Raw genomic sequence first — 23,722 nt, forward strand, 5'->3', positions numbered from 1 at the left:
TAAACTGAACTTATCTATGTCATTTGGTCTCTGGTGGATAGTTGTCTCATTAGTAATTATATCACATTTTCTTATTTAATATTAACGAAAAAAGATGAATATTTTTCAGAATTATTTATTAAATATATTTTTTCTGTTAAATTAATATATTTGCTATGAGTCGTCATCATCTTTACAAAGTTTTTGTGTCTAGTCATAAGGTTTCCATTTCTCAGCAAACTGTAAAACTTTCTTCCTCTGATCATCAAAGTTTTCCTTTGAAGGTTTTCTCCATAACTGGGGTTCAGCATCTAACATTCCTCCTAATATTTCCTGCAATCATTAAAGCATCCAAAAAAAATTCTCCGTGCCTGTATTTATTGATGATTAAACAAAGATACAAAACAGCATGGTTGAATTTCTCTGCAAGTTGGTAAAGGGAAATAATCCAAATTTTCTCAATCTAAAATCCAGTAGTGTAATAAAATAATGTAATGATCTCATTCTTCCTACACTAGCATTTTGGAATTAAAAGCTTTTTTCTTCATACTTTTTGTTAATTTCAGTATTACACAATAGAAACATATGTTTGTTGCAAGTTAAGTAATGTATAGATGACGATAAACTCGTCGATTTAAAAAATAATTGACTTCAAAGAGAGAAAAAAGGATGTTTTATGTCCATCTAAATCCAAATAAAGGCAACAGTAGTATACCGCTGTTCGAAACTCATAAATCGATAGAAATAAAAACAAATCCGGGTTACAAACTAAAGCTTGGTACAGGACATTTTAAGAAAAAAATGGTGGGTTGAACCTGGTTTTGTGGCATGCCAAACCTCCCGCTTTTATGGCAATGTTAAATATAACATTAAAATGACAACATTACATGACATTACTTCAATACAAATAAATGGGAGAACATATAGGACAAAGAAACACACGAATTATAGCTAACAAAAGGTACTAGGTTTAGAATTTAATACGCCAGACGTGCGTCTCGTCCACACAAGACTAACCAGTGACGCTCAGATGAAAAAAGTTTGAAAGCCAAAACAAGTACAAAGCTGAAGAGCACCGAGGACCAAAACTTCCAAAAAGTTGCGCCTAACACGGCCAGGGTTTTCTGCCTGGGACAAGAACATCCTTATTATTTAGAATAATATATAATTTTGCAAACAGTAAATTTTATAAAATGACTATATAATAGATATACATGATAAAACCGAAGTGGGGACTAACTACAGAATAAAAACGGATACATTACATAAAACAACTTAATCCAACACATAAAAATACACAGCCGAGTTAGCCAAAGCCTAAACGCACAAAGTGACGTCACATTTGAAATTCTAAAAAAACACACAAAGTGACGTCACATTTGAATTTGTAAAAATATTTCCCAAAAATAAGATAGAATTAGGATTGATTCAAGATTAGATCTGTAAAACTGAAATTACATTTATTAATAACAATGAAAATTACAATACTATTAATATCAAATTGTGGTAGTAATTAGATAATTAATTGTATTATCTAGCTATGTCGGTATTTCTTCTGAATCAAACTGTAAACCAAATATATCGTATAAATTTCGTTGAACCAAACTAAAATCTAATAAATGAAGGGGGTGATTAATTATCTTTACCATAACACACGAATATAACAGAAAAGACGTTAAGACATATGACAAAATCCGACGAGAATAACAAATATAACATCAAAATTAAATACATGAATTTGGGATAGAAAAGTACCGTGACACGTCTTATAGCAATGCGGTTTCACACTCAGCAAAACAGTCACAATCGGGAATAAGTCACGTTCGGTAATTAAAGATCAGACGACGTAATGACAAACCACATTCTAACACGTGGTACACATGTCATTAGTTAGTTTGGACACGGACACATCGTATGGATCAATCAATTCGTGATGGTGTCCGTAAAATTTACGGAGTGTCATTTTTAATCTGTCCTCCTCATAACTTTGTTGGAGCAGTTTCTGCGTAAGGAGCACACTCCTGTATATGAAGTCCGTATAGTGTGAACAAGCACGAGAATAACGTATCAAATGAGATATGTAAACACCATACGAAGGGGCAGAGGGTATGTTACTGCTGAGAAATGGGAAATTGATAATTGGGAAGTTGAAATCGTCCCGTTTATCATAGATTTTCGTGTGAAGTCGTCCATCTGTGTCAATATTGAGGAAAAGATCAAGGTATGAAGCAGTCCTTCTAGTATCAGTAGTATCCTTAATTTCAAGTTCACTGGGATATATGAGATGTAAGTATTGGCTGAAATATGGGTTATTTATTGATAGAACATCATCAATATACCTTGCTGTCCCCCCAATCAATGTTGTTTAAAATAAATGATTATCTGAAACCCATAGAAATTACATGAAAGATATGAAACCTACAAAACTCTTCAAATCAAACTTGTCATCATCATCAAAATACTGTTTTCTCTCTCCTATTCCACCACGGTATCAACCTGCCAAAGAAATACAAGTATACATTATCCTTAAAAATCAAAGTTTGAGAACCACAAAATACTTACTATAATTTATGAAAGCTATATAAAGGTTTAAGACAGGCGCCAAGGGTAATATTGCTGTTAAATAACACTGGTCTTGATTTAAATGGGAGCTTTAATATAAACTGATTGCTACTAAAATCAACAAGGAGTTGCAATCAATGTCATGCAGATAAATAATGAAAAATTCCATGCTGAGTAAGTATAAAAAAAAATTGAAAATATCATCACACAGGAAGTGACTGCCAGCAATTGGCCTAGCAGATCTGAAAATCGTTTGTATGGTACAACTTATCATAAAGTACAACTTTGTGAACTCAAAATGTCAGTATGGAAAGGACCCGGTCTAGGAAAGCTTGCTCACATCTCTCTTGGTAGGTTAAGAGGCACATAATATAGCGTTTCTCATCAAATTTCTATTCTAATTCTAAATTCTAATTACAAAACAGTATTCGGAACATAATATACAAGAAACTATGCAAAGAACAATAACTCTATGAAAACTCACTGACCATGCCAATCTACATTACATATAAATAATTATGGACATAAATTATTGGAACTTTGTAAAAATTTAGATCTGTATATTGTTAATGGTAGAATTAGTAATGATCAATTTGTAGGGGCTGTTACAACAAGTAAAAACACACTTATTGATTATGCAATTGTGTCACCTATGTTATTTAAATGTATTTCATACTTCAATATTGCAAATTTTGATCCAATTTTAAGTGATATTCATTGTCCAGTTATCATAAATTTTGACACTTCTGTAATACTTGAACCTGTTGATACTCTGTCTAATGATGCCAATGTTTCACATGATGATAATATCCATGTTGCACACAAATCAAAATGGAAGAATAATAATGCAAATGTATTTTTAGAAAATTTGAATGATGAAAATATTCATGATTTAGTTGAAAAACTTGAAAATCTGGATGTTAATAATATTAATGCTGAAACTGTCACGATGTAATATTGAATTGTAATTCAATTGTTAAAATGCTGCTGATAAAGCCGACATGATTGTAGAATTCAAACCCCAGAACAGACTTGGTGTTAGGTAAAAAAAATGTAAACCTTATTTTAACCAAGATTGTTATTTTAGGTGGATCATGGGTATATATTTTCTCAGATAGAATTTTCTTAAACTTTGTCAAAATGAAGATTTTATCTTCCTTTTTTCAAAACTATAATAAAAAGTATGGGTCTCCTTGCTATTTTTCAAGCTACATGTCGTGCAAATTTGCCCAAATTTGCATAGATTGTTCATGAAATAACACATTTGTGTGACTAAAAAGAAATCTATGAGATAGAATTTTGAAATAAAATATGAGATAGGTTTTGTAATATGCTTTAAGAAAATAAAAAGAAAAAAGGATGTCACCGAATTGCTACAAGTAAAAATTGAAAAATTTCACTATGATTCCAGTATAAAATTTTTACTATAAGAGTTATCTCCCCTTATATGGCTAAGTTGAAAAATTTATTCTAAAAAACACACATATTTAGCATTTGTTTAAATATTTTGGACTATGCAATAAATCACTTATTTTTCTTTATAAAAATAAAACATTTTTTACACATAAATTGCAGATCTGTCTCAAAATTTGCAGATTTAGGCAATGAACTAGACCGATTGAGTACTGCTATTGTATAATCCAAGATGGCGAAATGCAGTGAATCTACCTTAAAACGTAAAGCATATCGTAAATGTAAAAATCTCCACTGGAGATTACAAACGGCTGAAACAAAAGAAAATCTTATTGCTAGTAGTAGAGTTAGTTTAGAGAATATCAGAAATATGTTATAGACAAATTGAAAAACTTGCGTAAATCTGATTCGAAAGCGTACTGGTCTCTTTTGAACAAATGTGATACAAAGGGCACCTACCTACTTAATACCCCATCCCGATTTGTTTTATGTAAGTAAATAGATAATACTGTTAGTTTTTCAATTTATATCAGTTTTAAAATTTAAGGAAAATGTGCGACCATTAAACGTGGACCTTACCGTATTGTTGGTGGAAAGACGGGGACATGTAAGTCATTTTTTATCATGACACTTATAGATAGAAGGGTAACCACGATTTTTATTATCAAAAATGTTAGCGCTTGTAGTATTTTTAGATAAGCGATTTTGAAGATTGAGACGTGTAGATACCCTTTGAACGAGTTTGGTATTAAGTATTTATCCGTTTCTGAGTTCCATTTTGTTATCCGTATTTCCAATAGAAAGTGAGCCAATGCTCCGTGTTGAAGGCCGTACCTTGACCTATAATGGTTTACTTTATTAATTGTAACTTGGATGGAGAGTTGTCTCATTGGCACTCATACCACATCTTCCTATATCTAAAGACTGGCGTTCAGAATATGAACCAACACACAGGAATTGAATCAAGTAAAAAGATAAAACTGTTCAGCTACAGACGTCAAGTGCTATCTATCATCAAGTACCCGACAAAATACGGAACCAGAGGACAAAAACAAAAGACAGGGTATATCAGGGTAGCGCCTGCATGACGTCTGACTTAACAGAAGAAAGAGGGTTAATCGTGAAATATGAGTTTTAGATAAATATTCCTAAAGTAAGGACACACACTTCATTATCTTGTATAAAGCATAAACCTGAAGCACGGGCAGGCACTCTACTGTCTCCACACGGCACTAAAGACAAACTCTGTAAAAAATGTAATTGGGAATGGACACGGGGAATGTGTCAAAGAGACAACAACTCGTGCAAAGAGCAGAACACAGCTCAAGGCCACCAATGGGTTTTCAACACAGCGAGAAAATCCTGCACTCGGAGGCGGGCTTTAGCTGGACCCCTAAACAAAAGTGTATACTAGTTCAGAGAAAATGGACGTCACACTAAACTCCGAAACATATAAATGAACCAAAAAACATACAAGACTAACAAAGGCCAGAGGTTCCCGACTTGGGACAGGCGCAAAAATGCGGCGGGGTTAAACATGTTTTGTGAGATCTCAACCCTCCCCTATACCTCTAGCCAATGTAGAATAAACAAACACACAGCAATACGCACAGTAAAACTCAGTTCAAAAGAAGTCCGAGTCCGATGCTAGAAGTATATTTTATTTATTTGTTTTAATTGCACCACGATTTAAAGATTACCATGCTTTCGTTCTAAAAATAAATACATTTTGCTGAAAGATACGAAGAGCCAGTACAAATTTTAGGAACGACACTTGTAAAATCCGAAAAAGGCCATCGCTAACGCATTCATTTTTACTTTTAAAGCTATTCAAATTTTGTTTTAATGTTTTTAATGAAAGGCCGATATGCTAATTTGATTATCGATTATCGGTGAAGAATGTCAAAATATTCAATGTTAAAAGTGGGCGTAACAGACAAACGTTAACCTGATCTGACCCAATCAATTGGAAAACTGAGCGCGCCAACGAATGGTTTCGTCAACACTGTTATGAAATTGATAATGTAAGTGACACTACAAAAGTATAAAATATTTTATCTACACAATACTTCTATATAATGTACACAAAAGATTGTAGGATTTGATCTCCATACCATTGTTTGATATTTGTGCAATGATATTCATGTTAAAAAGAAACAGAAGTAAACAGCGATAAGGTGAACACAGAACGTAAGTCAATAGAATGAAATGAATATATTATATGAAACTTGTTAGAAGCAGTTTTTTTTTTTTTTTTTTTAAGTTAATAAGGGGTTTATAAACTTTTAATACTGCGGGACACGGGGAGTGATTGGTGCAGAGGGAAAAGTTAACATTCTGTAGCGGATTTCTTTTTACGTACGATGGAGCGTGACATTATCTAAAAACATGCAGGTCCGCAGACAATCTCTCCGGATTATAATAATACGGTGAACGAGGAACTCATGAGAGGAACCAAGTCAAGATAAAATTTTAACGCAGAATAATGTTCACAAAGAGGAAGAACTCTCATTTAGTATGCAATTGTAACTAAGGACATATACATATACAATAACGAATGCAAATTTATCTACATGTACTTATCATAAGTACTATTAAAAAAATCTACTCCTCATAGGCTTGTAATTGAACATATGAGGATTTGTAAACTTGCCATCATGCGTAATAAAAACTATTGCCCATTAGCAAACTGACCATCGAACATCAGTGAACAGACCATCGCACGTCAGCGTGACCCTCGCACTTTAGCGTCTCCATCGTAACTCCGAGTCCTACATATATACAATGGTCTACAAAATATATACAGTCCTGCAATTATCATATGTATCAATTTCAAATCAAAAAGCTTTCAGCGTTATATAATAGAATTTGGATTCAACAAACTGTATCATGGGCGTGTATTTTGCTTAGCAGCTCATAGCTCATCTTGTTCTGCAGTGCTACGAACAAATATTTCCAAGTAGAAAATGTTATACTTCAATGTGAATATAAATATGTTTTCAAATTTATACCATCTGACACATTTTCTACCATATCTTTGATATAAAAAGCATATAATTTAATCAAAATTTAGTATTTAATAAGGATTTCTGTTTTTGAGTTAAGTTGCCCAAAATTCCAGCTTAATAAATCAGAAGTTACTCTTGATTTCCTTACGTTGTCATATACAAATTCTTTATTTTCCGGGCCTTTCAAAAAGTCAGTTTTAATCATCCTCAATATGTGTTTTTCTTATTTTCTTGACTAATGCTGCTTTCGTAATATACTGTTATAAGGATAGTTCTTAAAACATAATTGTTCAGTCTTCTGATCTCCTTATTTCTGTAACGTGTACACAGGGTAAGCGTGTTTATTTCTTTTCTGTATAAGGTCCGTTACCAGTGTGATACTGGATCCGAAATGTTCTATTTATAAATTGTTCAACAAGTAAACTTTTATTTATGCATTATCTATAACTTAACATCAATGAACTAAAATATGTACAACTGCTCTTTGCGTTCTATAATGAATTATTTATAGCTATTCTTATTCATGACAAATATATATACAACTGGTAAACAATTTTCTTATTACAAATGTGTACTGGGTCAGGAATAAACTTGTCCTTTTGGTACAATTATGTACAGTTCAAGCTATAACACTTGTCCAATAACAAGTTCCTGAGTTCTTAACAGGCACTAACCTGTTCTTTATTACATTCAATGTAATACAATGTAGTATCTGTTATATAAGAGACAACGATCTCGAATATCAACGTACCGTACCTTGGTCTTATGTCGTCGTAGACTTATAACAAAAGACAATAAGCAAGGAATCGCGCCTGCTTAAATACCACAATGGTAGCCGTTCCATTCTTGAAGGAGGGATGTTCTTCCAAAGTGCCTCATTCCTCGTATTAGAGTTTCCTTTAGAACACTTCTTCACATTTGACCTGACCCAAGGTTTACCCGCCAAATATCTTATTCTTTTCTATGTGTTATTAAAGTATATACACATACATAAAATAAGGCTTCTATCGAACTGTAACTAAGGTAAACTATCTATCCTAAGATACAAAATCATCACATTTCTGTTAAAACGTAAGTTTAAATTTTCATCGGTCATTTAGTCTCTACAGCTCGTTGAAGGAAAATATGAGGCTGTTATCATATATAACCATTTATATAAAGGTCAGCTAGTCCCAGTTCGTATTTATTTGACAAAACTGCCCCCCTCCCCCCCCCCCCCCAAAAAAAAAAGCGGTATGTAGTTTTATGCATTCGATTTAAAAAAATTTAAGTAGGAATACTGATTTTTAAATCAGCAAAATAATACCAGAACACGAACATGCTTAGCAATTTAATAAGATACACTACTCGAGTTATAGTGTAAAATAGATCTAGTGATATGACCCCAAGGATAACGGCTGCGAATTATCGTTTACTTACAGGGACTTTTCCTGTCCGACATGAAGATTAATATCGTTACATCCGATAGGAAGATAACTTTCGTTATCTGGACTTTTCCTGTCCGACTGGAAGATAAATATCGTTACATGGACTTTCCTGTCCGACAGGAAGATAAACATCGTTACATGGTCTTTCCTGGCCGACAGGAAGATAAATATCGTTACATAGACTTTCCTGTTCGACAGGAAGATAAATATCGAGAAGGGAATGATTTACTGTTTAAGATGTATAAAGACGAAGCAACACCTCGTTAAGATGTATAGTTAAATCTATTTCCTTGTGTTTGTAGAATTTTAATCTCTTTACACGTGCATTTAAACTGTTAAAAGATCATTAAATAACAGTGCTCATTGAGAGGTATGTATGTGACTATGTGGAATATGATATACCAGGTTGTATTTTAGTTTTTCTTGTTTATTTATGGTATTGCTGATACTTATATCACATTAATTCTCTTTTAGGGATTTGTTTTGTACACATCATTAACATAGTTGGGTTTTACGTCAAACATGACGGACAAAGCGCGTGAAAATTTCTACAGAAATGCTACGGTGATTGTTGATCACGGAAAGGAGGCCATGGCTGCCGTTTTGGATGATGACTTGTCTAAAACAAATTTAACATTTGTGGATTTTATCAATCAAAATCAACATGAAATTTACCATTTATGTTATAACAGATTCCCATGTTGTCAATGTATAAATAATAGATTACCACAAGGTACTCCAAATTCAAGAATCCTTCATGAAAATCAACTGGATGTATTACTTGACAAAAGTGGGCCAAGACTCTCCAATCACAATCCTCGTACGAGTTCAACATTTTGTTGTTGTTTAGCCAAACCCAACCTGTCGTCTTCTTGTCTTGATATAACTCTTACCAGATGCTTGTTAATCAACTTTGCTGTTAATTGCCGAACGACTCCCTATTTAAAACAAGCTATAGACAATCTCATAGAATACAGAAATAAGATGTATGGTCATGCCAAAAAAGCAAGGATAACTGAAGCAGACTACCAAAAGTACAAAACAGATCTTGAAAATATACTTTTAACCATTGCACGATTCTGTAACATTGAAGATAGAATGAAACAGAATCTTTCGGATTCTGAACAAAGACCTCTTGATTCCACAATACTGCTACAGTATCAAAATTTTCTTTTGCAAGAATTAAAACAGCAAAGCGACACTGAAAAGGTTAGTATATTAAAAAATCTTGATGTCTATTACTGGCACTGACCAGTACTGATAATATATTCTATTGTGGTGTATGTTCCACGATACATTTGTTCCAACAAACACAACTAATGGGCCAAAGGTACTAACGACAATCCTTTCCGAAGTCTATTAAAAAGACTAAGCTACTACAATAATTTCGTGTACCTTAAATCTATACTCACATTTAAGTCTTGGTCATTCAAATATTCGTTGTTAGAAGATTTTTTTTTCTTCAAATAAACAAAAACTGAAAGTAGCAAATAATAAAAGATGTGCTTGATTAAATACATGTAGTATCATTGCATGGTTTACTGTTTCTGTAAATACTCATAATGTTTTAACATCGTTATTCAAATTGTAAACGCTCACATTTTTCCCGGTTGTCATCTTTGAGATTTGAAGGCATACACATAGCGGGATTACATGTATGCATTGAATGAATAGTGGGCCAGTATTTCTGATTTGTACATCTTTTTTTAATTGCAGAAAATATTTTTACGTGTTTACGGATTTATTAAAACTAACTCTGCGCGAAAATGTACATGTGCTTTTTCTATATAGTGTCTACATGCCATTTTGTTTTTCTTTGTTGACGTAGTTGTTTATTTTTATAGTGATTAAGATTATAACGCAATGTTGACTACTGTACCCCAATTTTTGACATTTTTACTTATTATGTCTGTTTGTTTTGCTCACACATTGTTGTCAATATAATTGAATTTTACGTGACTGTCATACAAGTGAGAGTTTTAGCTAGCTTTAAAACCAGGTTTAATCCACCATTTTCTGCATAAGGAAATGCCTGTACCAAATAAAGGCAACAGTAGTATACCAGTGTTCAAAAGTCATAAATCGATTGAGAGAAAACAAATCCGGGTTACAAACTAAAACCGAGGGAAATACATCAACTATAAGAGGGAAAAAAAGGAACAACAGGAACACTGAAGTGCAACAAAAACAAACGCCAACATACATAGAAACGAACAATTTGATAACAACTGCCATATTCCTGACTTGGTACAGGAAATTTTAAGAAAAAATGGTGGGTTGAACCTGGTTTTATGGCTAACCAAACATCCCGCTTATATGACAATGTTAAAAAATATCGCTAAAATGATAACACTACGTGACAGAAATACAACACACAACAAACACACGCAAGAACACTCATTACAGAGAAACGCACAAACAAATAATATAATAGTCGACACAACATGCAAACCGCAAAACAACAACGAACATCTTCCATCAACGACAGACACCACAGGACATCACAATCAGTGACGCACTTACGTAAAGAACATGCAATCTTGAACTTTATACAATTATTTTCACAATACCAGTCCAAACAATTTTCATGACAATGATGGTATTGAAAGGCTATTTTATAATTATTTGGACTACAAACGATAAGACATAACACATTATCCAACCGAAACCATAACAGAAACAACAAAAATAAATACACGAATGTTGGATGTACAAAATACCGAGACACGTCGTATAGCAATGCAAATTCACACTCGGTATAAATGTCATATTCGGGAATAGGTCACATTCGGTACTTAGCAGACAGACGACATAGATGTTAAACCACAGTCTAAGACGTGGTAAAAATGTCGTTAGTTAGTATAGATACAGACACATCGTATAGATCAACCAATTCGTGATGATGTTCATAAAATTTAGGGAGCGTCATTTTAAATCTTTCCTCCTCAAAACTCTGTTGGAGCAGATTCTGCGTAAGGAGCACACACCTGTATATGAAGTCAGTATAGTGTGAACAGGCACGAGCACAACGTATCAATTGAGATATGTAAACACCATACGACGGAGCAGAGGGTATGTTACTGCTGAGAAATGGGAAATTGATAATTGGGAAGTTGAAATCATCCCGTTTGTCATAGATTTTAGTGTGAAGTCGTCCATCTGTGTCAATATTGAGGAAAAGATCAAGATATGAAGCAGTCCTTCTTGTATCAGTAGTATCCTTAATTTCAAGTTCACTGGGATATATGAGATGCAAGTACTGACTGAAATATGGGTTATTCAGTGATAGGACATCATCAATATATCTGAAAGTAAGTCAGGAGTATGACAGGTGTTTTCCATTCGCTTGATGTGTTTGAGCTTTTGAGTTTGTCATGCGTTAAGGGACTTTTCGTTTTGAATTTTCCTTGGTATTTTTGTAATTTTACTTTTTACAGAAGTCAATGTCTGTCCTTTTCAATACAAGTAACTTAGCTCTTACAGTTTCAAAGAACATGAAGGAAAAGTAATGACAATAACAATTAATTTGAATGAAGTATGTAATGTGCTAATATTCTGCCTTGATTTGCAACATATATATGCTGTCGATCCTATTGCTGTCTTCTGTAGACTGTTTTCAGCATACTAGTAGTAATGTGTTCACTGACTGTCTTGGGTCCATATGCTTTGGATTGTTGATGTATCTTTTATTCACAATTACCTTATTACTAGGACTTCTTCTGTATTCTAGAAACTTGAGGAGATACAACAACAGATAACAAAAAATAACAGCATAGTACAAAGTGAACTGACAGAAATTGATGATAAAATCACTCAATTAGGTAAATATCACTTATTGTGCGTACCAGGTTCTTTTTATTTCTTTTGTGTATAATTATTATTTTTTTTAATGTTACATTGTATCCATTGTTCGTCGCGGCTAGCCTCAGTTTGAAACGAAATATGTAGTGGTTGCATACAATGATACGCTTATTGATTGATGCCAATGCAGAAATACTAATTTATCAAAGAAACATATATAGCTTACAAAGGTGTTCGTCAGAGTCAGTGATCCAAAGATACAAAAAGAGGTCAACATTCCATTTTTAATAACACACAAGTGTCCATACTAAACAATATAAAAGCAGCTCTACATACCAAAAAGTCAAGTGTCCATACTAAACAATATGAAAGCAGCTCTACATACCAAAAAGTAAAGTGTCCATACTAAACAATATGAAAGCAGATCTACATACCAAACAGTTTTAGAAAGTGGAATGTTATTTAGCTTTTGTCCAATCTTATTCATATATTCCATATTGTTTGCAGTTGCAAATATTTCAAGCATATATATACAAGATAAGAACAAATTTACAATTAAGAGTACTTTCTGCAAAGTGGGTCAAATCGGATTGACCGTTGAACACATTCAGACACCCAGGAAAAATTCATGAAGAAAAAATTGCCTTTTGAATAGGCCACGTATCTTTCCAAGACTCGTTACAAATATTTCTATCACGTGTTGAGAACGCGACATCCTCCCTACACGAGCCATCGAATTAAAGATCACAGTTTCGACCTACGTGGTTGCATAGTTATACACTCAAACAGTCGCCCTTTTTTTTTAAATGGGGTTTAACTGTCGGATAGTAGAAGTCTAGGATACAATAATTCTACACTCAATTCAATACTTGAGGTTGCCGAATATCTGATACACACGAATATCACTTAGTTTCTGTACACTTAAAACGAATGTCTGATATTGGTTTATTTGAGCTATAAAGACCACACAATCCTAATTAAATAGCATTTTGCTATTGTACGGAAGTGTAAGTATATATAGAAATATATTCTGTTGTTTTCCATTCGTTTGATGTGTTTGAACTTTTGATATTGCCATTTGATAAAGGACTTTCCGTTTTGAATTTTCCTTGGGGTTCGGTATATTTGCTATATCTTACTTTTTTCTAATTCAAATGTTGTGTTATTTAAAAAATATTAATAAGGGAATGTTTATATTAACTTTAAGATAGTAACATGATTTTATAAAAGACTTATTAAATTTAAATATTTTTTGCAAATTCAAAGATAACAGAAAACAGAATATAATAGGTAAGTACATGTATGAGTTTACATCGTTTCATGTTAAAAATTAAATTAAACATAAGGAAGTAAGGGCCGTTAGGTGGTCCCCGAGATTTTAAAAATTCGAAATGCCTCAAGGGCTTAAAATTGGTAGTTTTGTTGATTAATGAAAGGATAATATAAGCTGAACACTCAAGTGTAGAATTTATGACATATTCGAGCTATTCTCGGACCAAACTGACCATAATAGTTTGGCAACCTTAGTAATGAGAGAAGCACTACTTTAAAAGACATTATCGTGCCAGTGCCAGTAAGATAAGGCATGATTCATTTTCTTAAGATAATGTTGTTTAATAGCTGATAAATCTACTTACTCTCGTTAATGAAAAAAAAAATTCTATATTTTGATGAAAACAAAACACATAATAAATATCGTCCACCATACACATGGGTTCAGTTCACACATCTCTTCAAACCTTTCAGAACCAGTCAAGAGAACTGCAATAGAACATCATGTAGAACAGTTCTTAGATATACACTAATCTCCAGGTGTTTTTTTTATGAATGAGTTACACCGGTTGACCCGAGGTCAACGGACGTAAACCAAGTCATCAAACAATCGGTTCTTACTGTGACGTGATACCATAAGCATTGTGACATAGGAAATTTACTGGAAAATGCTCTAATTCGAAAGTCGTCTACAAATTGTTTTTTTATTAACATAAATTAATCAATTTTATTGCACCTTTGCTGTTAACAATTTACTTTATCTACAGCTTTAATTAAGTATCCCTGTAAATTAGTTATTGAATATCTTGGGAAAGTATTCAATAAAGTATATCTATAAAGTTAGGTATATTAATACATTAGAACAGTTTTACATAATAAAATGTTTACCGGAATACGGTGCGTTTCTTTACCTATATTGTATATGATTTTATTAAAGCTTCACTGAACCGCGAAAATGATGATGATCATTGGTAGCATGACTCTTCATCAGTAGATTTTTACATACAATTGCTAATTTTGAACTTTTTTTGTTCTGTTTACACGACTTAATTGTAAAAGAAGTCTTAATTGATGTTTTAAATATTATTCTCTTGTTTTTTTTTTGCTTCTGATTTTATTTATGTTAATAATGTCCCAGATTTCATTTTTGAAGATTTTAAAGATATTAATGACCTTCTCCTTCTTGTCAGACATATAATCTGCTTTATAGATGGAAAAAAATTATAGTTAATAGATAGTTCATATCAAAATAAGCTTCATCTTCAATTTTATAGCCTGTTACTAAACTTTCAAGACTTGGTATATGCTTATCAATTCTTAAATATGCCATATTGGTCAATTGTATGCCAATAATTAACATTATATGAACAGGAAAAAAAGAAGTGTTTATAATCATCATGTTGCTTACAATGGGTGCACGAACTGCTTAATACTATTTTCCAGTTATAAAGTAATTCAATACAGGCTAATATATAATGTTTTATTTTCCATTTAAACATTTTAAATTTGTTGTTTTCAAGGTATTTAAAAATAAAGTTAAATGTGGACTTAAATTTTGTTGCCATTTTTTTATGAATAATTCTTTCCCACATTAAAACTATCGGTTTATCGTGTGTAAATTGACTTTGCAAGTAAGTATATACTTCTTTGTTGCTTATATCATGTGCAATTTCATGTTTTAGTAGTATATCTACCTTTTCCGATTTTTTTATATTGACAACAGTTTTGTAAGAGCTTTCTTGTTTTAAAATATTTTGCCAGTGCTTTGGTATAGCTTATTTAACTAATGAAAATTCTCTAATCCAGACTTGTTTATTCTTTAATTTTTTTAGTACAGTTTCTGGTGAGATGTATCCATTTTCATCTATTATATTATTAATGTACAAAATATTACTATTAATCCAGTTTTGAAAGAACAAACATTTCCCATTTCTTTGATAAGATAATTTCCCAATATAAGTTATTTTTTAACCTCAAGAAAGTTTCTTGGTATGATTGTTTGACCTCCTTTTACTTCTACCCATGTTTTTATTAATTGTTTATAGAATTCTGGTAAAGATTTAAAATTTATTTTTTTAAGCATGTTAACATTTGTTAAATTCATTCTGAATAACTAAAGTCTTTCCCAAATTTATTAAGGTAAAATTTTGGAATTATTTTCCAGTGATCATTTTCCTTTTTTAATAGTTTTAAAACCCATCTGATTTGTAACGATTTTAGGTAGCAATCTAAATTAATCATTTGTTATCCTCCGTCAAGATATGGTTTATATATTAAATTTTTGAACCTTTGCTTTATTTCATTTGTTATTATCATACTTGATGCAATGAATGTTAGGTTTGGTAAAATTAAAAACTTTACTACAGTAATCTTTCCTATTGATGTTAAGTTTCGCTTGTTCCATCCCTGAATTAATTTTTCACATTTATCTATTTGCATCTCTATGTTCAATTTATGACATTCTTGATAATTGTATCCAAAATATATTCTTAAACTTTTAAGGTGGTCTTGTTTCCAGTTTCTATTTTCAAATTTATCTTTTGAATGATTAAGTTTCCCAAGCTACAAACCTTCTGTTTTATTTCTATTCAATTTAATTCAAGAAAGGCTTCCAACATTTTCAATAATATTAAGCACTGGGTTAAAGCTTATGACCGTAATTCGATTCACGATCATCCCAAGATGGCGGACGCAGAATTAGTAAGAATCTGTATTGTCTGTTGAAGTGTTTCTATGATATATTCTATATAAAGCATACATTTGTATGATATAAATTTATAAAAGGTTCACACGGAAATCACAAATTACTACGGAGAAATGTATATGAAACAGCAAATTCGATTTGAAAAAATCGCAAAGATGACAGTAATTCATCATCATTATTTTTTTCAAGATGACCGTTACATATAACAAGGATGACCGTGATTCCATAATCCGAGCAACAGATACTGTTGAGTTTGTCTCAATGGGAATGATAGGGGCTCGGGTAGCGGGTATAAATAACTTCAATCAATGTCTTTTTAACTTTTTGCCGTATATCAGTACAGGACATGGATAGTAAATTGCATATTGCTAGTAAACAATGAAATATTGATAACAACGTTAAAATTTTAATACAAATTGACAGAGATAGGACAAAAAGTTTAAAAAAAAACATTGATTAAACATATTTATATCCGCTAACCGAGCCCATGTGTATGTTTCCACAGGAAGCAGATTAAAAGCTAACTTTGTCTTGATGTATGAATAACATTTTTTGTATGCAATTTGACAAGGTTCCTCTTTGTAATACGCCATTCGTACAAGGCTATTTCAAGGATCTTGGTGGTAGACTTAATTATAAATTTGGTAATATTTTGCATATCTATTTATATATATATTATATATGCATTTAGACACTCCAGCTACCTTAATTTCAGTTTTTGAAGGTAAAAAAGCGAAAGGATCCATTTACCCTCTATTTGTTTTCATTCAAAAGGTCAACATCTAAAAGTTGCCAACTCCTAATGGAAATTAAATATCAAAGAGTATTGATTTGATTAACGATGATCTTCTAATACATTTTTGTGATAAATGCTCAAAACTTGCCAAAATTTGTCAAAATTGCGGTTATGAGCTATCTTGAGACATTTGCAATTTGGTGATCTGTTTAGAAATAAAAGAGAAGTGAAAGATACCAAAGGTACATTCAAACTAAGAAGTAGAAAAAAAAACCTGACTACGCCATGGCTAAAAAAGAAAAAGACAAATAGACAAACAATAGTACACAAAACACGACAAAGAAAAATAAAGACTAAGCAATATGAACGCATGTACCAATACTGGGGTGATTTAAGGTGCTCTGGAAGGGTAAGCAGATCCAGCTGCACGTGTGGCACCCGTCGTGTTGCTCATGTTAGTACAAACCGGGCGATACGTCTAATTCGGTAGGTCACATTTGGGGAAGGGGACGGGATTGTTGTTACGACAAGGAACATATCCGTTGTCATCTGTGACACGGATATTCCATAACGGTCAACCAAAAATAAGCAATCATATTGTTAAAACCTTAAGATGACAAATAAGACTGTTATATGAATTAAGGTAAAGATTGAAAGACTTTTTGAAAATGGCCCTGCTGTGATACCAATTCAAAGGAAGTTGGCACTACCTCTTTCTCCAGTGTAGAAACGGTAAAATAACTGAAGTCGTAGTTTCCTTAGGATCGCTCCGCTATTCCGACACCACATTGGTCCGACACTCCAATAGTCCGACACCCCAGTAGTCGGACACATGTGCAGGTCGTAATTAAAAATATCCTTCATAGAATCGGTAAACGTGGTAATTGCGCTATTGTATACTTTCCCTTCTGAGTATAAAGAATTAAATGAAAAAGACAGCACTTCCCGTCTGGTATGTAAAAAATACCACGATCCTATGAAAATAATGCAATGGACAACCATGCAACATTTTGCTTTACTACTATAACTTATGATCTAGCTGTTTCATAAAAAAAAATCCGCTATAAAGTGAATTTGATTGATAGATTGTTGTATTTAGTCCAGTGACAACTGTTTCATGTTCAAAAGGAGAAATAAATTAACAATAAATACAATAAGAAGGTCCTGTAATAGGCAATCGACCGGATTAAAGGGCGGAAAATTTAGACTGCCACTGGAAAATGATCAACCCCGGGGTATATTGGTAAGGGACTGGATTCTGACCGGACGTGGCTGCGTATTTATACTTATATTTGTAAAAGTTTACGGACGCAGGACGACGGACGACGGACGACGGACGCCAAGTGATGAGAAAAGCTCACTTGGCCCTTTGGGCCAGATGAGCTAAAAATACTAGAACTTTCGACCATTATACAAATATCTTAAATCTTATTTAAAACTTTTTGCAAGTTCAGATATATTTTGTGGTTACTGGAAAATTTTCAACAATAACATGCTCAATTATTTGATACAAAAAAGGTTGAACAGCTGTTAATATAAATACGGATATTTCTTAGAATTTACGGTCATCCTTTACAAGTTACGGTCATCCTTTATAAATTAAGGTCATCTTTTACCAATTACGGTCATCCCTGTTTTAAATCGCTGGTACTGTTACGGTCATCACGATTGTAAATTACTGTCATCTTCAAGTTAGCGATTTTTTCAAATAGAATGTCCTGTTTTATATACATTTCTCGGTAGTTATTTGTGATTTCCGTGTGAACCTTTATAAATTTATATCATACCAATGTATGATTTATATAGAATATATCATAGAAACACCTTAATAGACAATACAGATTCTTATCTAATTCTGCGTTCGCCATCTTGGGATGACCGTGAATCACCGTGAATCGAATTACGGTCATCAGCTTTACCCCAGTGATTAAGGGCTATACTTATATCTTTGCGTGTTTTCAAAAACAATTGAGGATCATCTGCCAATTGACATATTTTGAGCGAGCAAGATTTTCCATGTATTTTGATTTCAAATCCTTTTAGCTGCTTATTTTCCCTAAATTTAATTGCCATAACTTCAACAGATAAAACAAAAATTAAGGAGGATAACCTTGTGTAATCCCACGAAATGTATTGAAGGGGGCAGAGACCCATCCATTATTTAAAATACACCCTTTTATATCTGTATACATAGTTTCAACCCATGTTATGAATTCTTTTTTAGAACCAAATTTGTTTAAAGATTTAAACATAAAGCACCACTCAAGTGAGTCAAAAGCCTTAGCAAAGTCTAAAAATCAAATTGTACCACCTACCTTAAATTTTTCAGAGAAATCAATAATATCTTGAATTTGTCTAATATTAAATCCTATGTATCTGTTTTTATGTAACCTTTTTGATCAGAGTGAATGATTTTCGGAAGTACTGATTTCAATCCTTGCGCTAAGGCATAGGCTAATAATTTAACATCATAATTTAATAATGTGATAGGTCTATAGTTATCAAGGGAGAGGGGATCATTTATTTTTATACAAAAGAGGTATAGTTCCAATTCAGTCCAAGTAGTCGTCTACAATGTATTATTTCATAAGATTGTATAATGTCTGGTAAACACGGGTGAGAAAATGATATGGTCACTCTATAATGCAAATATTTTACCTGAAATAAACCAAAAGTGCTCCTTAACTTAATTATAACATGGAAATGTAACATAGCTCCAACAAGTATCCAAGATTGTAATTGATTTTACTATTAAACGATTTATCCGAAATATGACTTCTAGGGATAACCCAGCTAAATACCCCTCCAATTTACGTTATTTATAACTGTTCTTAGAACAGGTTCTGGTAGTTCTATCCTAGAACAAACCCTGACAGTTCTACCATAGACAAGATTTGAACAGTCTTACCCTAGAACTCATTCTTACAGTTAAACCCTAGAACAGTTCTCAGAGTAGATCAATTCTATGACAGGTTATTCTGACAGCACTAATGAAGTTAGAACTGATCCCAACTGTATTGCACCGCTTGATATCCGCAAAACAAAAAATCGTCCAAGAGCAGCTTTCGCTAAATAAAAAATGATCACGGTAACATGTAAGACTATGAATCTTGCAATAACAATAATTTACAACCATTTTTATGCTGCAAATTACTTGTAACATGTATAATGCAAACTATTTTTAGACCAAACCAAGGCTTGCATTGCGCAACACGAAGAAGATGAAACATATTTTCCAACATTGGGTGTTCAGATTGCTTGTGAAGTGATGGAGAAGAATAACATCGTAACCATCATGTCAAAACAAGGCGGCGGGAAATCCAAGACAAGTCTCCAAATAGCTTTTATTTACAAGGGAAAACATTTTTATCAGCCTATGCTTTTCTTTTGCGATGATATTTTAAGATATAGAGACCTTTTAAACTTAAATGAACCGTCCTTATTCATACTAGAAGATTTATTTGGCAAAACAACTTTATTTTTTAATGAGGATATCCACAGAGGTATTTTTGATATTTTGTACAGTTGTATCACTCACCCGTCTTGTAAATCAAGATTTATCATAACTATGAAAGGCAATCAGCAAACAAACAGAAAATATTAGAAAAACACAAGTTGTTTGAAAAAGAAGTTATTGTGGACTTAGAATTAAATCAAAATTATCTAAATAGGCATCTTAATCAAGCGATATTGTTATATGTCAAAACACAATATAAAGTCATGCGGAACATTTCATGAACGATTTACACAATGTATCTCGGAGATCATAGAAAATAGTGATACATCCTTGCAGATATGCAGTGTATCAGTAGAAGCAATTTACACCAGCAGTTTTAATTCCGAAACAGGTTTCCCACTAGCTTGTCACTTTTTTTGCAGTAATAAAAACTTAACCAAACAAGGTTTTCGATATTTTTCGCGTGCGACTCAAGCATTAGTTGAGGAAATCAATCAGTTGAGAATCAAGGGCTTTGACAACAATCTTTACATGTATAAATATTCACTACTAGTGTATACCGCCTTAAAAGATAAACTGAATGTAGATAATATTGATGAAGAACTTTTAAAGGCGATCTTGGGTAATTTTGAAAAGCAAACTGCTATTAAGACAGTCTTGATAAAAGAAGCATTTTCACACCTCAAGGAAACATATATGATTGAACAGCCATATCCGATTTTACATCTGAATGGGAAACGTTCGAAGTTGTCGGATACTTATATGCTACAGCACTCTACTGTAAAGGAAGCTATATTAATATCGTATGCCGATGATGTAGGTGTTTCTCACTGTGATGCAAAATTTATATACGATTATGTCCGGCCTAAGGGTTTTAGAGATCAAATTAGTGAAGACATGACATTCATTTTTACGGATTGTAAACCACTTGTGCTTAAACTACATTCTATAGCTTCTGGGCATCGTGCATGCTTTTCCATCGGTCAATATTTAAAAATGACTGGTTTAAAGAATAGAAACGATACAAGGATTAAATATTTCTTTGAAGAAGCTAAAGGAAAAATCAAAATAAAGCAGTACGCATTTATTTTAGACGGGCTTACAGACTTTGGAACTGAGAACGACTTCATTCTATTTCATCCTGATATAAGTAAACGCATAGTTTTGTATGGAAGCGCTGATATTGTATGCTCTTTCTGTAAACCAATGGAATGTCCATTAATTAACAATGGTTTTGTAAAGGTCAAAGGTAATGTATTATACACAAGATTGCTTTCCATTCTTATTGGAGAAACATTTCATGAATACGAGACTGGTTCCGAAAATGAAGAGCTAAACTATATAAAAGAAGGTGTAGAATTTAATCATTGCATGGTGTATGATAACAGTAATATACATTATGACCATGTTCAGAAAATTGGAAATTATGTGTATAAATTGCTTTTCATAGATGGTGGGAAGAAGGTTGCTGAAATGATTTTGTTTAATTTGGTTGTAAAGCAATGCCTCATAAACCCTCTTATAGTGAAACATTTTTTAAACGGTCTCACGGATAGTGGAAGGCGCTTGGACTTTGTTATATATTACCAAGCCTTTTCGAAAATAATGATATTTCTATTTGCTAGCATTCCAGTAGTCTTGAATCTTTGCCGACCTTGTACTCATCCTGAAGAAAGTCCTCTTTTCATTAAAATAGACGACACATTGATGGCTAGGAAGTTAGCTGCACAACTCGAACCAACTTTTTATGACAGATACGCAAAAAGACATCGTCGTGCGTTTGGAGAGATGATGATTCCAGATGAAAGTTTTACGAACAGTGGTGCGTATGTTGTTTACTAGGATAAAAGTTACTATACAAAGGAGTATATAAATGATATAGCAGAATATGTATTCAAATATGGTGTACAGACAAAAAACCTAACCTTTCTTAAGACAATATTTGATAGATTTGTAATTTATGAAACCAGGGTTATAAGCTTAAATTCCCCACTCGAAGATAGTGAAGAAGGAGACTATAGAACAGATGCTGATGATTATGATGATGACGATGATGATTGGGAACGTTACTGTGAGGTTGAGGAAGTTCCATCCGACATTTTAGGACATGTGTGCACAATTATGGAAGGAAATGAAAGTATTGACAGCAGCAATACGTCAATCAATGTAGACAACCTGAATATCATTGAAAAAAAAAATCCAATTTGGACGATGCAAATATATTGACGAAAGAAGAAGAACTCAGTACAAAAGAAAGAAATCATGGTAACCACAAAGTAAACCATTGTATTAGTGAAGTCGAAATGGTTAACGATATTTCTGCTGAACAAGGATGTTCTACCTGGAAAACAGAAAATCCATGGAAACATAAAATTAATGAAAGAAAAAATACAGAGTATGCTATTTTTTACAAACCTTCAGATGTTTACGCTGATTGTTTTCTTCGAAAAACATATAAACGTCTTTTTTTATTTCTGAATGAAATTACAAACTTATGGACGAATGAGAAGACCCGCTCTCAAAAGCATTCTTTTACATATCAAGGAATGCAAAGTAATTTTATGCGCCTAAAAGATATGCTTTTAAAAGTTTACTATGTTGATGATGAAGTTTACCTTATGACGAGTTCTGACTCCGAATGATTAGAAACAAAATTTCCACGAGGACGAAATTATACATGTAATGACTTTCGTGTAGTTTACCATATTCAACAATCATAATGGGATACTAAATGACTAAATAGATGAGTATGACTCAATAAGTTAAAAGTTTAGGATTGATATAAAATATTTACAATTGTGATCAGAAATATGAAACATAAAAATACTAGAACTTTTAATCCGCGGCTTTCTGAATACTGAAATAGTTACGAAATTGTGATTCGGACATGTCCACAAAATCTACAATATCTGAAAGACTATTTGTGCAAAGTCACTTCACACAAGATCCAGCCATTTAAACTCTGTTCCAAAAATCAAAAGGATATATTCCTCATTAATGCAATCAATTTCTGGAATACGCTTCCTGGTTCATTAAAGTCATTAAAAAGACCATAGCGTTTTCAACGAGACTTAAATTATATGTTAAAAATTGTTGAAGTGTGAATATCGAAATAACATCTAAAAGAAAAGGTAAGCTTTTGTGGCATTTTGCTCGTCGTTTTATACATTTAATCAACAGAGACGTTCTTTAAGAGCAATTTCATGCAGTTCTTGGTAAGATTTTAATTTATAAGTGCATTTTGAGACTTTTCGCATAGGCTTATATGTTAGTTTTATCTTTCATATTTTTAACCACAACTTGGTGATATAAGATCGGAATCTTATGTGAAAAACATTATGGTAGCGTCATCGACGTATAGGA

At 32.6% G+C, this 23,722-nt stretch overlaps 1 protein-coding gene across 2 annotated transcripts; it reads left to right on the forward strand.

Moving 5' to 3' along the window:
• Nucleotides 1-6,084: 6,084 nt before the first annotated feature.
• LOC127734338 (uncharacterized) lies at nt 6,085-23,490 on the forward strand. 2 transcript variants are annotated; one of them, XM_052244184.1, is made up of 5 exons: nt 6,085-6,144; nt 8,864-9,598; nt 12,120-12,210; nt 13,457-13,480; nt 20,088-23,490. In XM_052244184.1, the coding sequence occupies exon 5, from the start codon at nt 20,600-20,602 to the stop codon at nt 22,199-22,201; it is 1,602 nt and encodes a 533-aa protein (XP_052100144.1). In that variant the 5' UTR covers nt 6,085-6,144; nt 8,864-9,598; nt 12,120-12,210; nt 13,457-13,480; nt 20,088-20,599; the 3' UTR covers nt 22,202-23,490. Both variants share the same exon structure in this region, with proteins under 2 accessions (XP_052100144.1, XP_052100145.1).
• Nucleotides 23,491-23,722: the final 232 nt, after the last annotated feature.

Source organism: Mytilus californianus, unplaced genomic scaffold (genome assembly GCF_021869535.1).
Source record: "Mytilus californianus isolate M0D057914Y unplaced genomic scaffold, xbMytCali1.0.p SCAF_3, whole genome shotgun sequence".
Lineage (NCBI taxonomy): Eukaryota > Metazoa > Mollusca > Bivalvia > Mytilida > Mytilidae > Mytilus > Mytilus californianus.

What these genes read in the sequence shown, in the direction of transcription:
- LOC127734338 (XM_052244184.1), top strand. Translation starts at nt 20,600, where the DNA reads ATGTCAAAACACAATATAAAGTCATGCGGAACATTTCATGAACGATTT.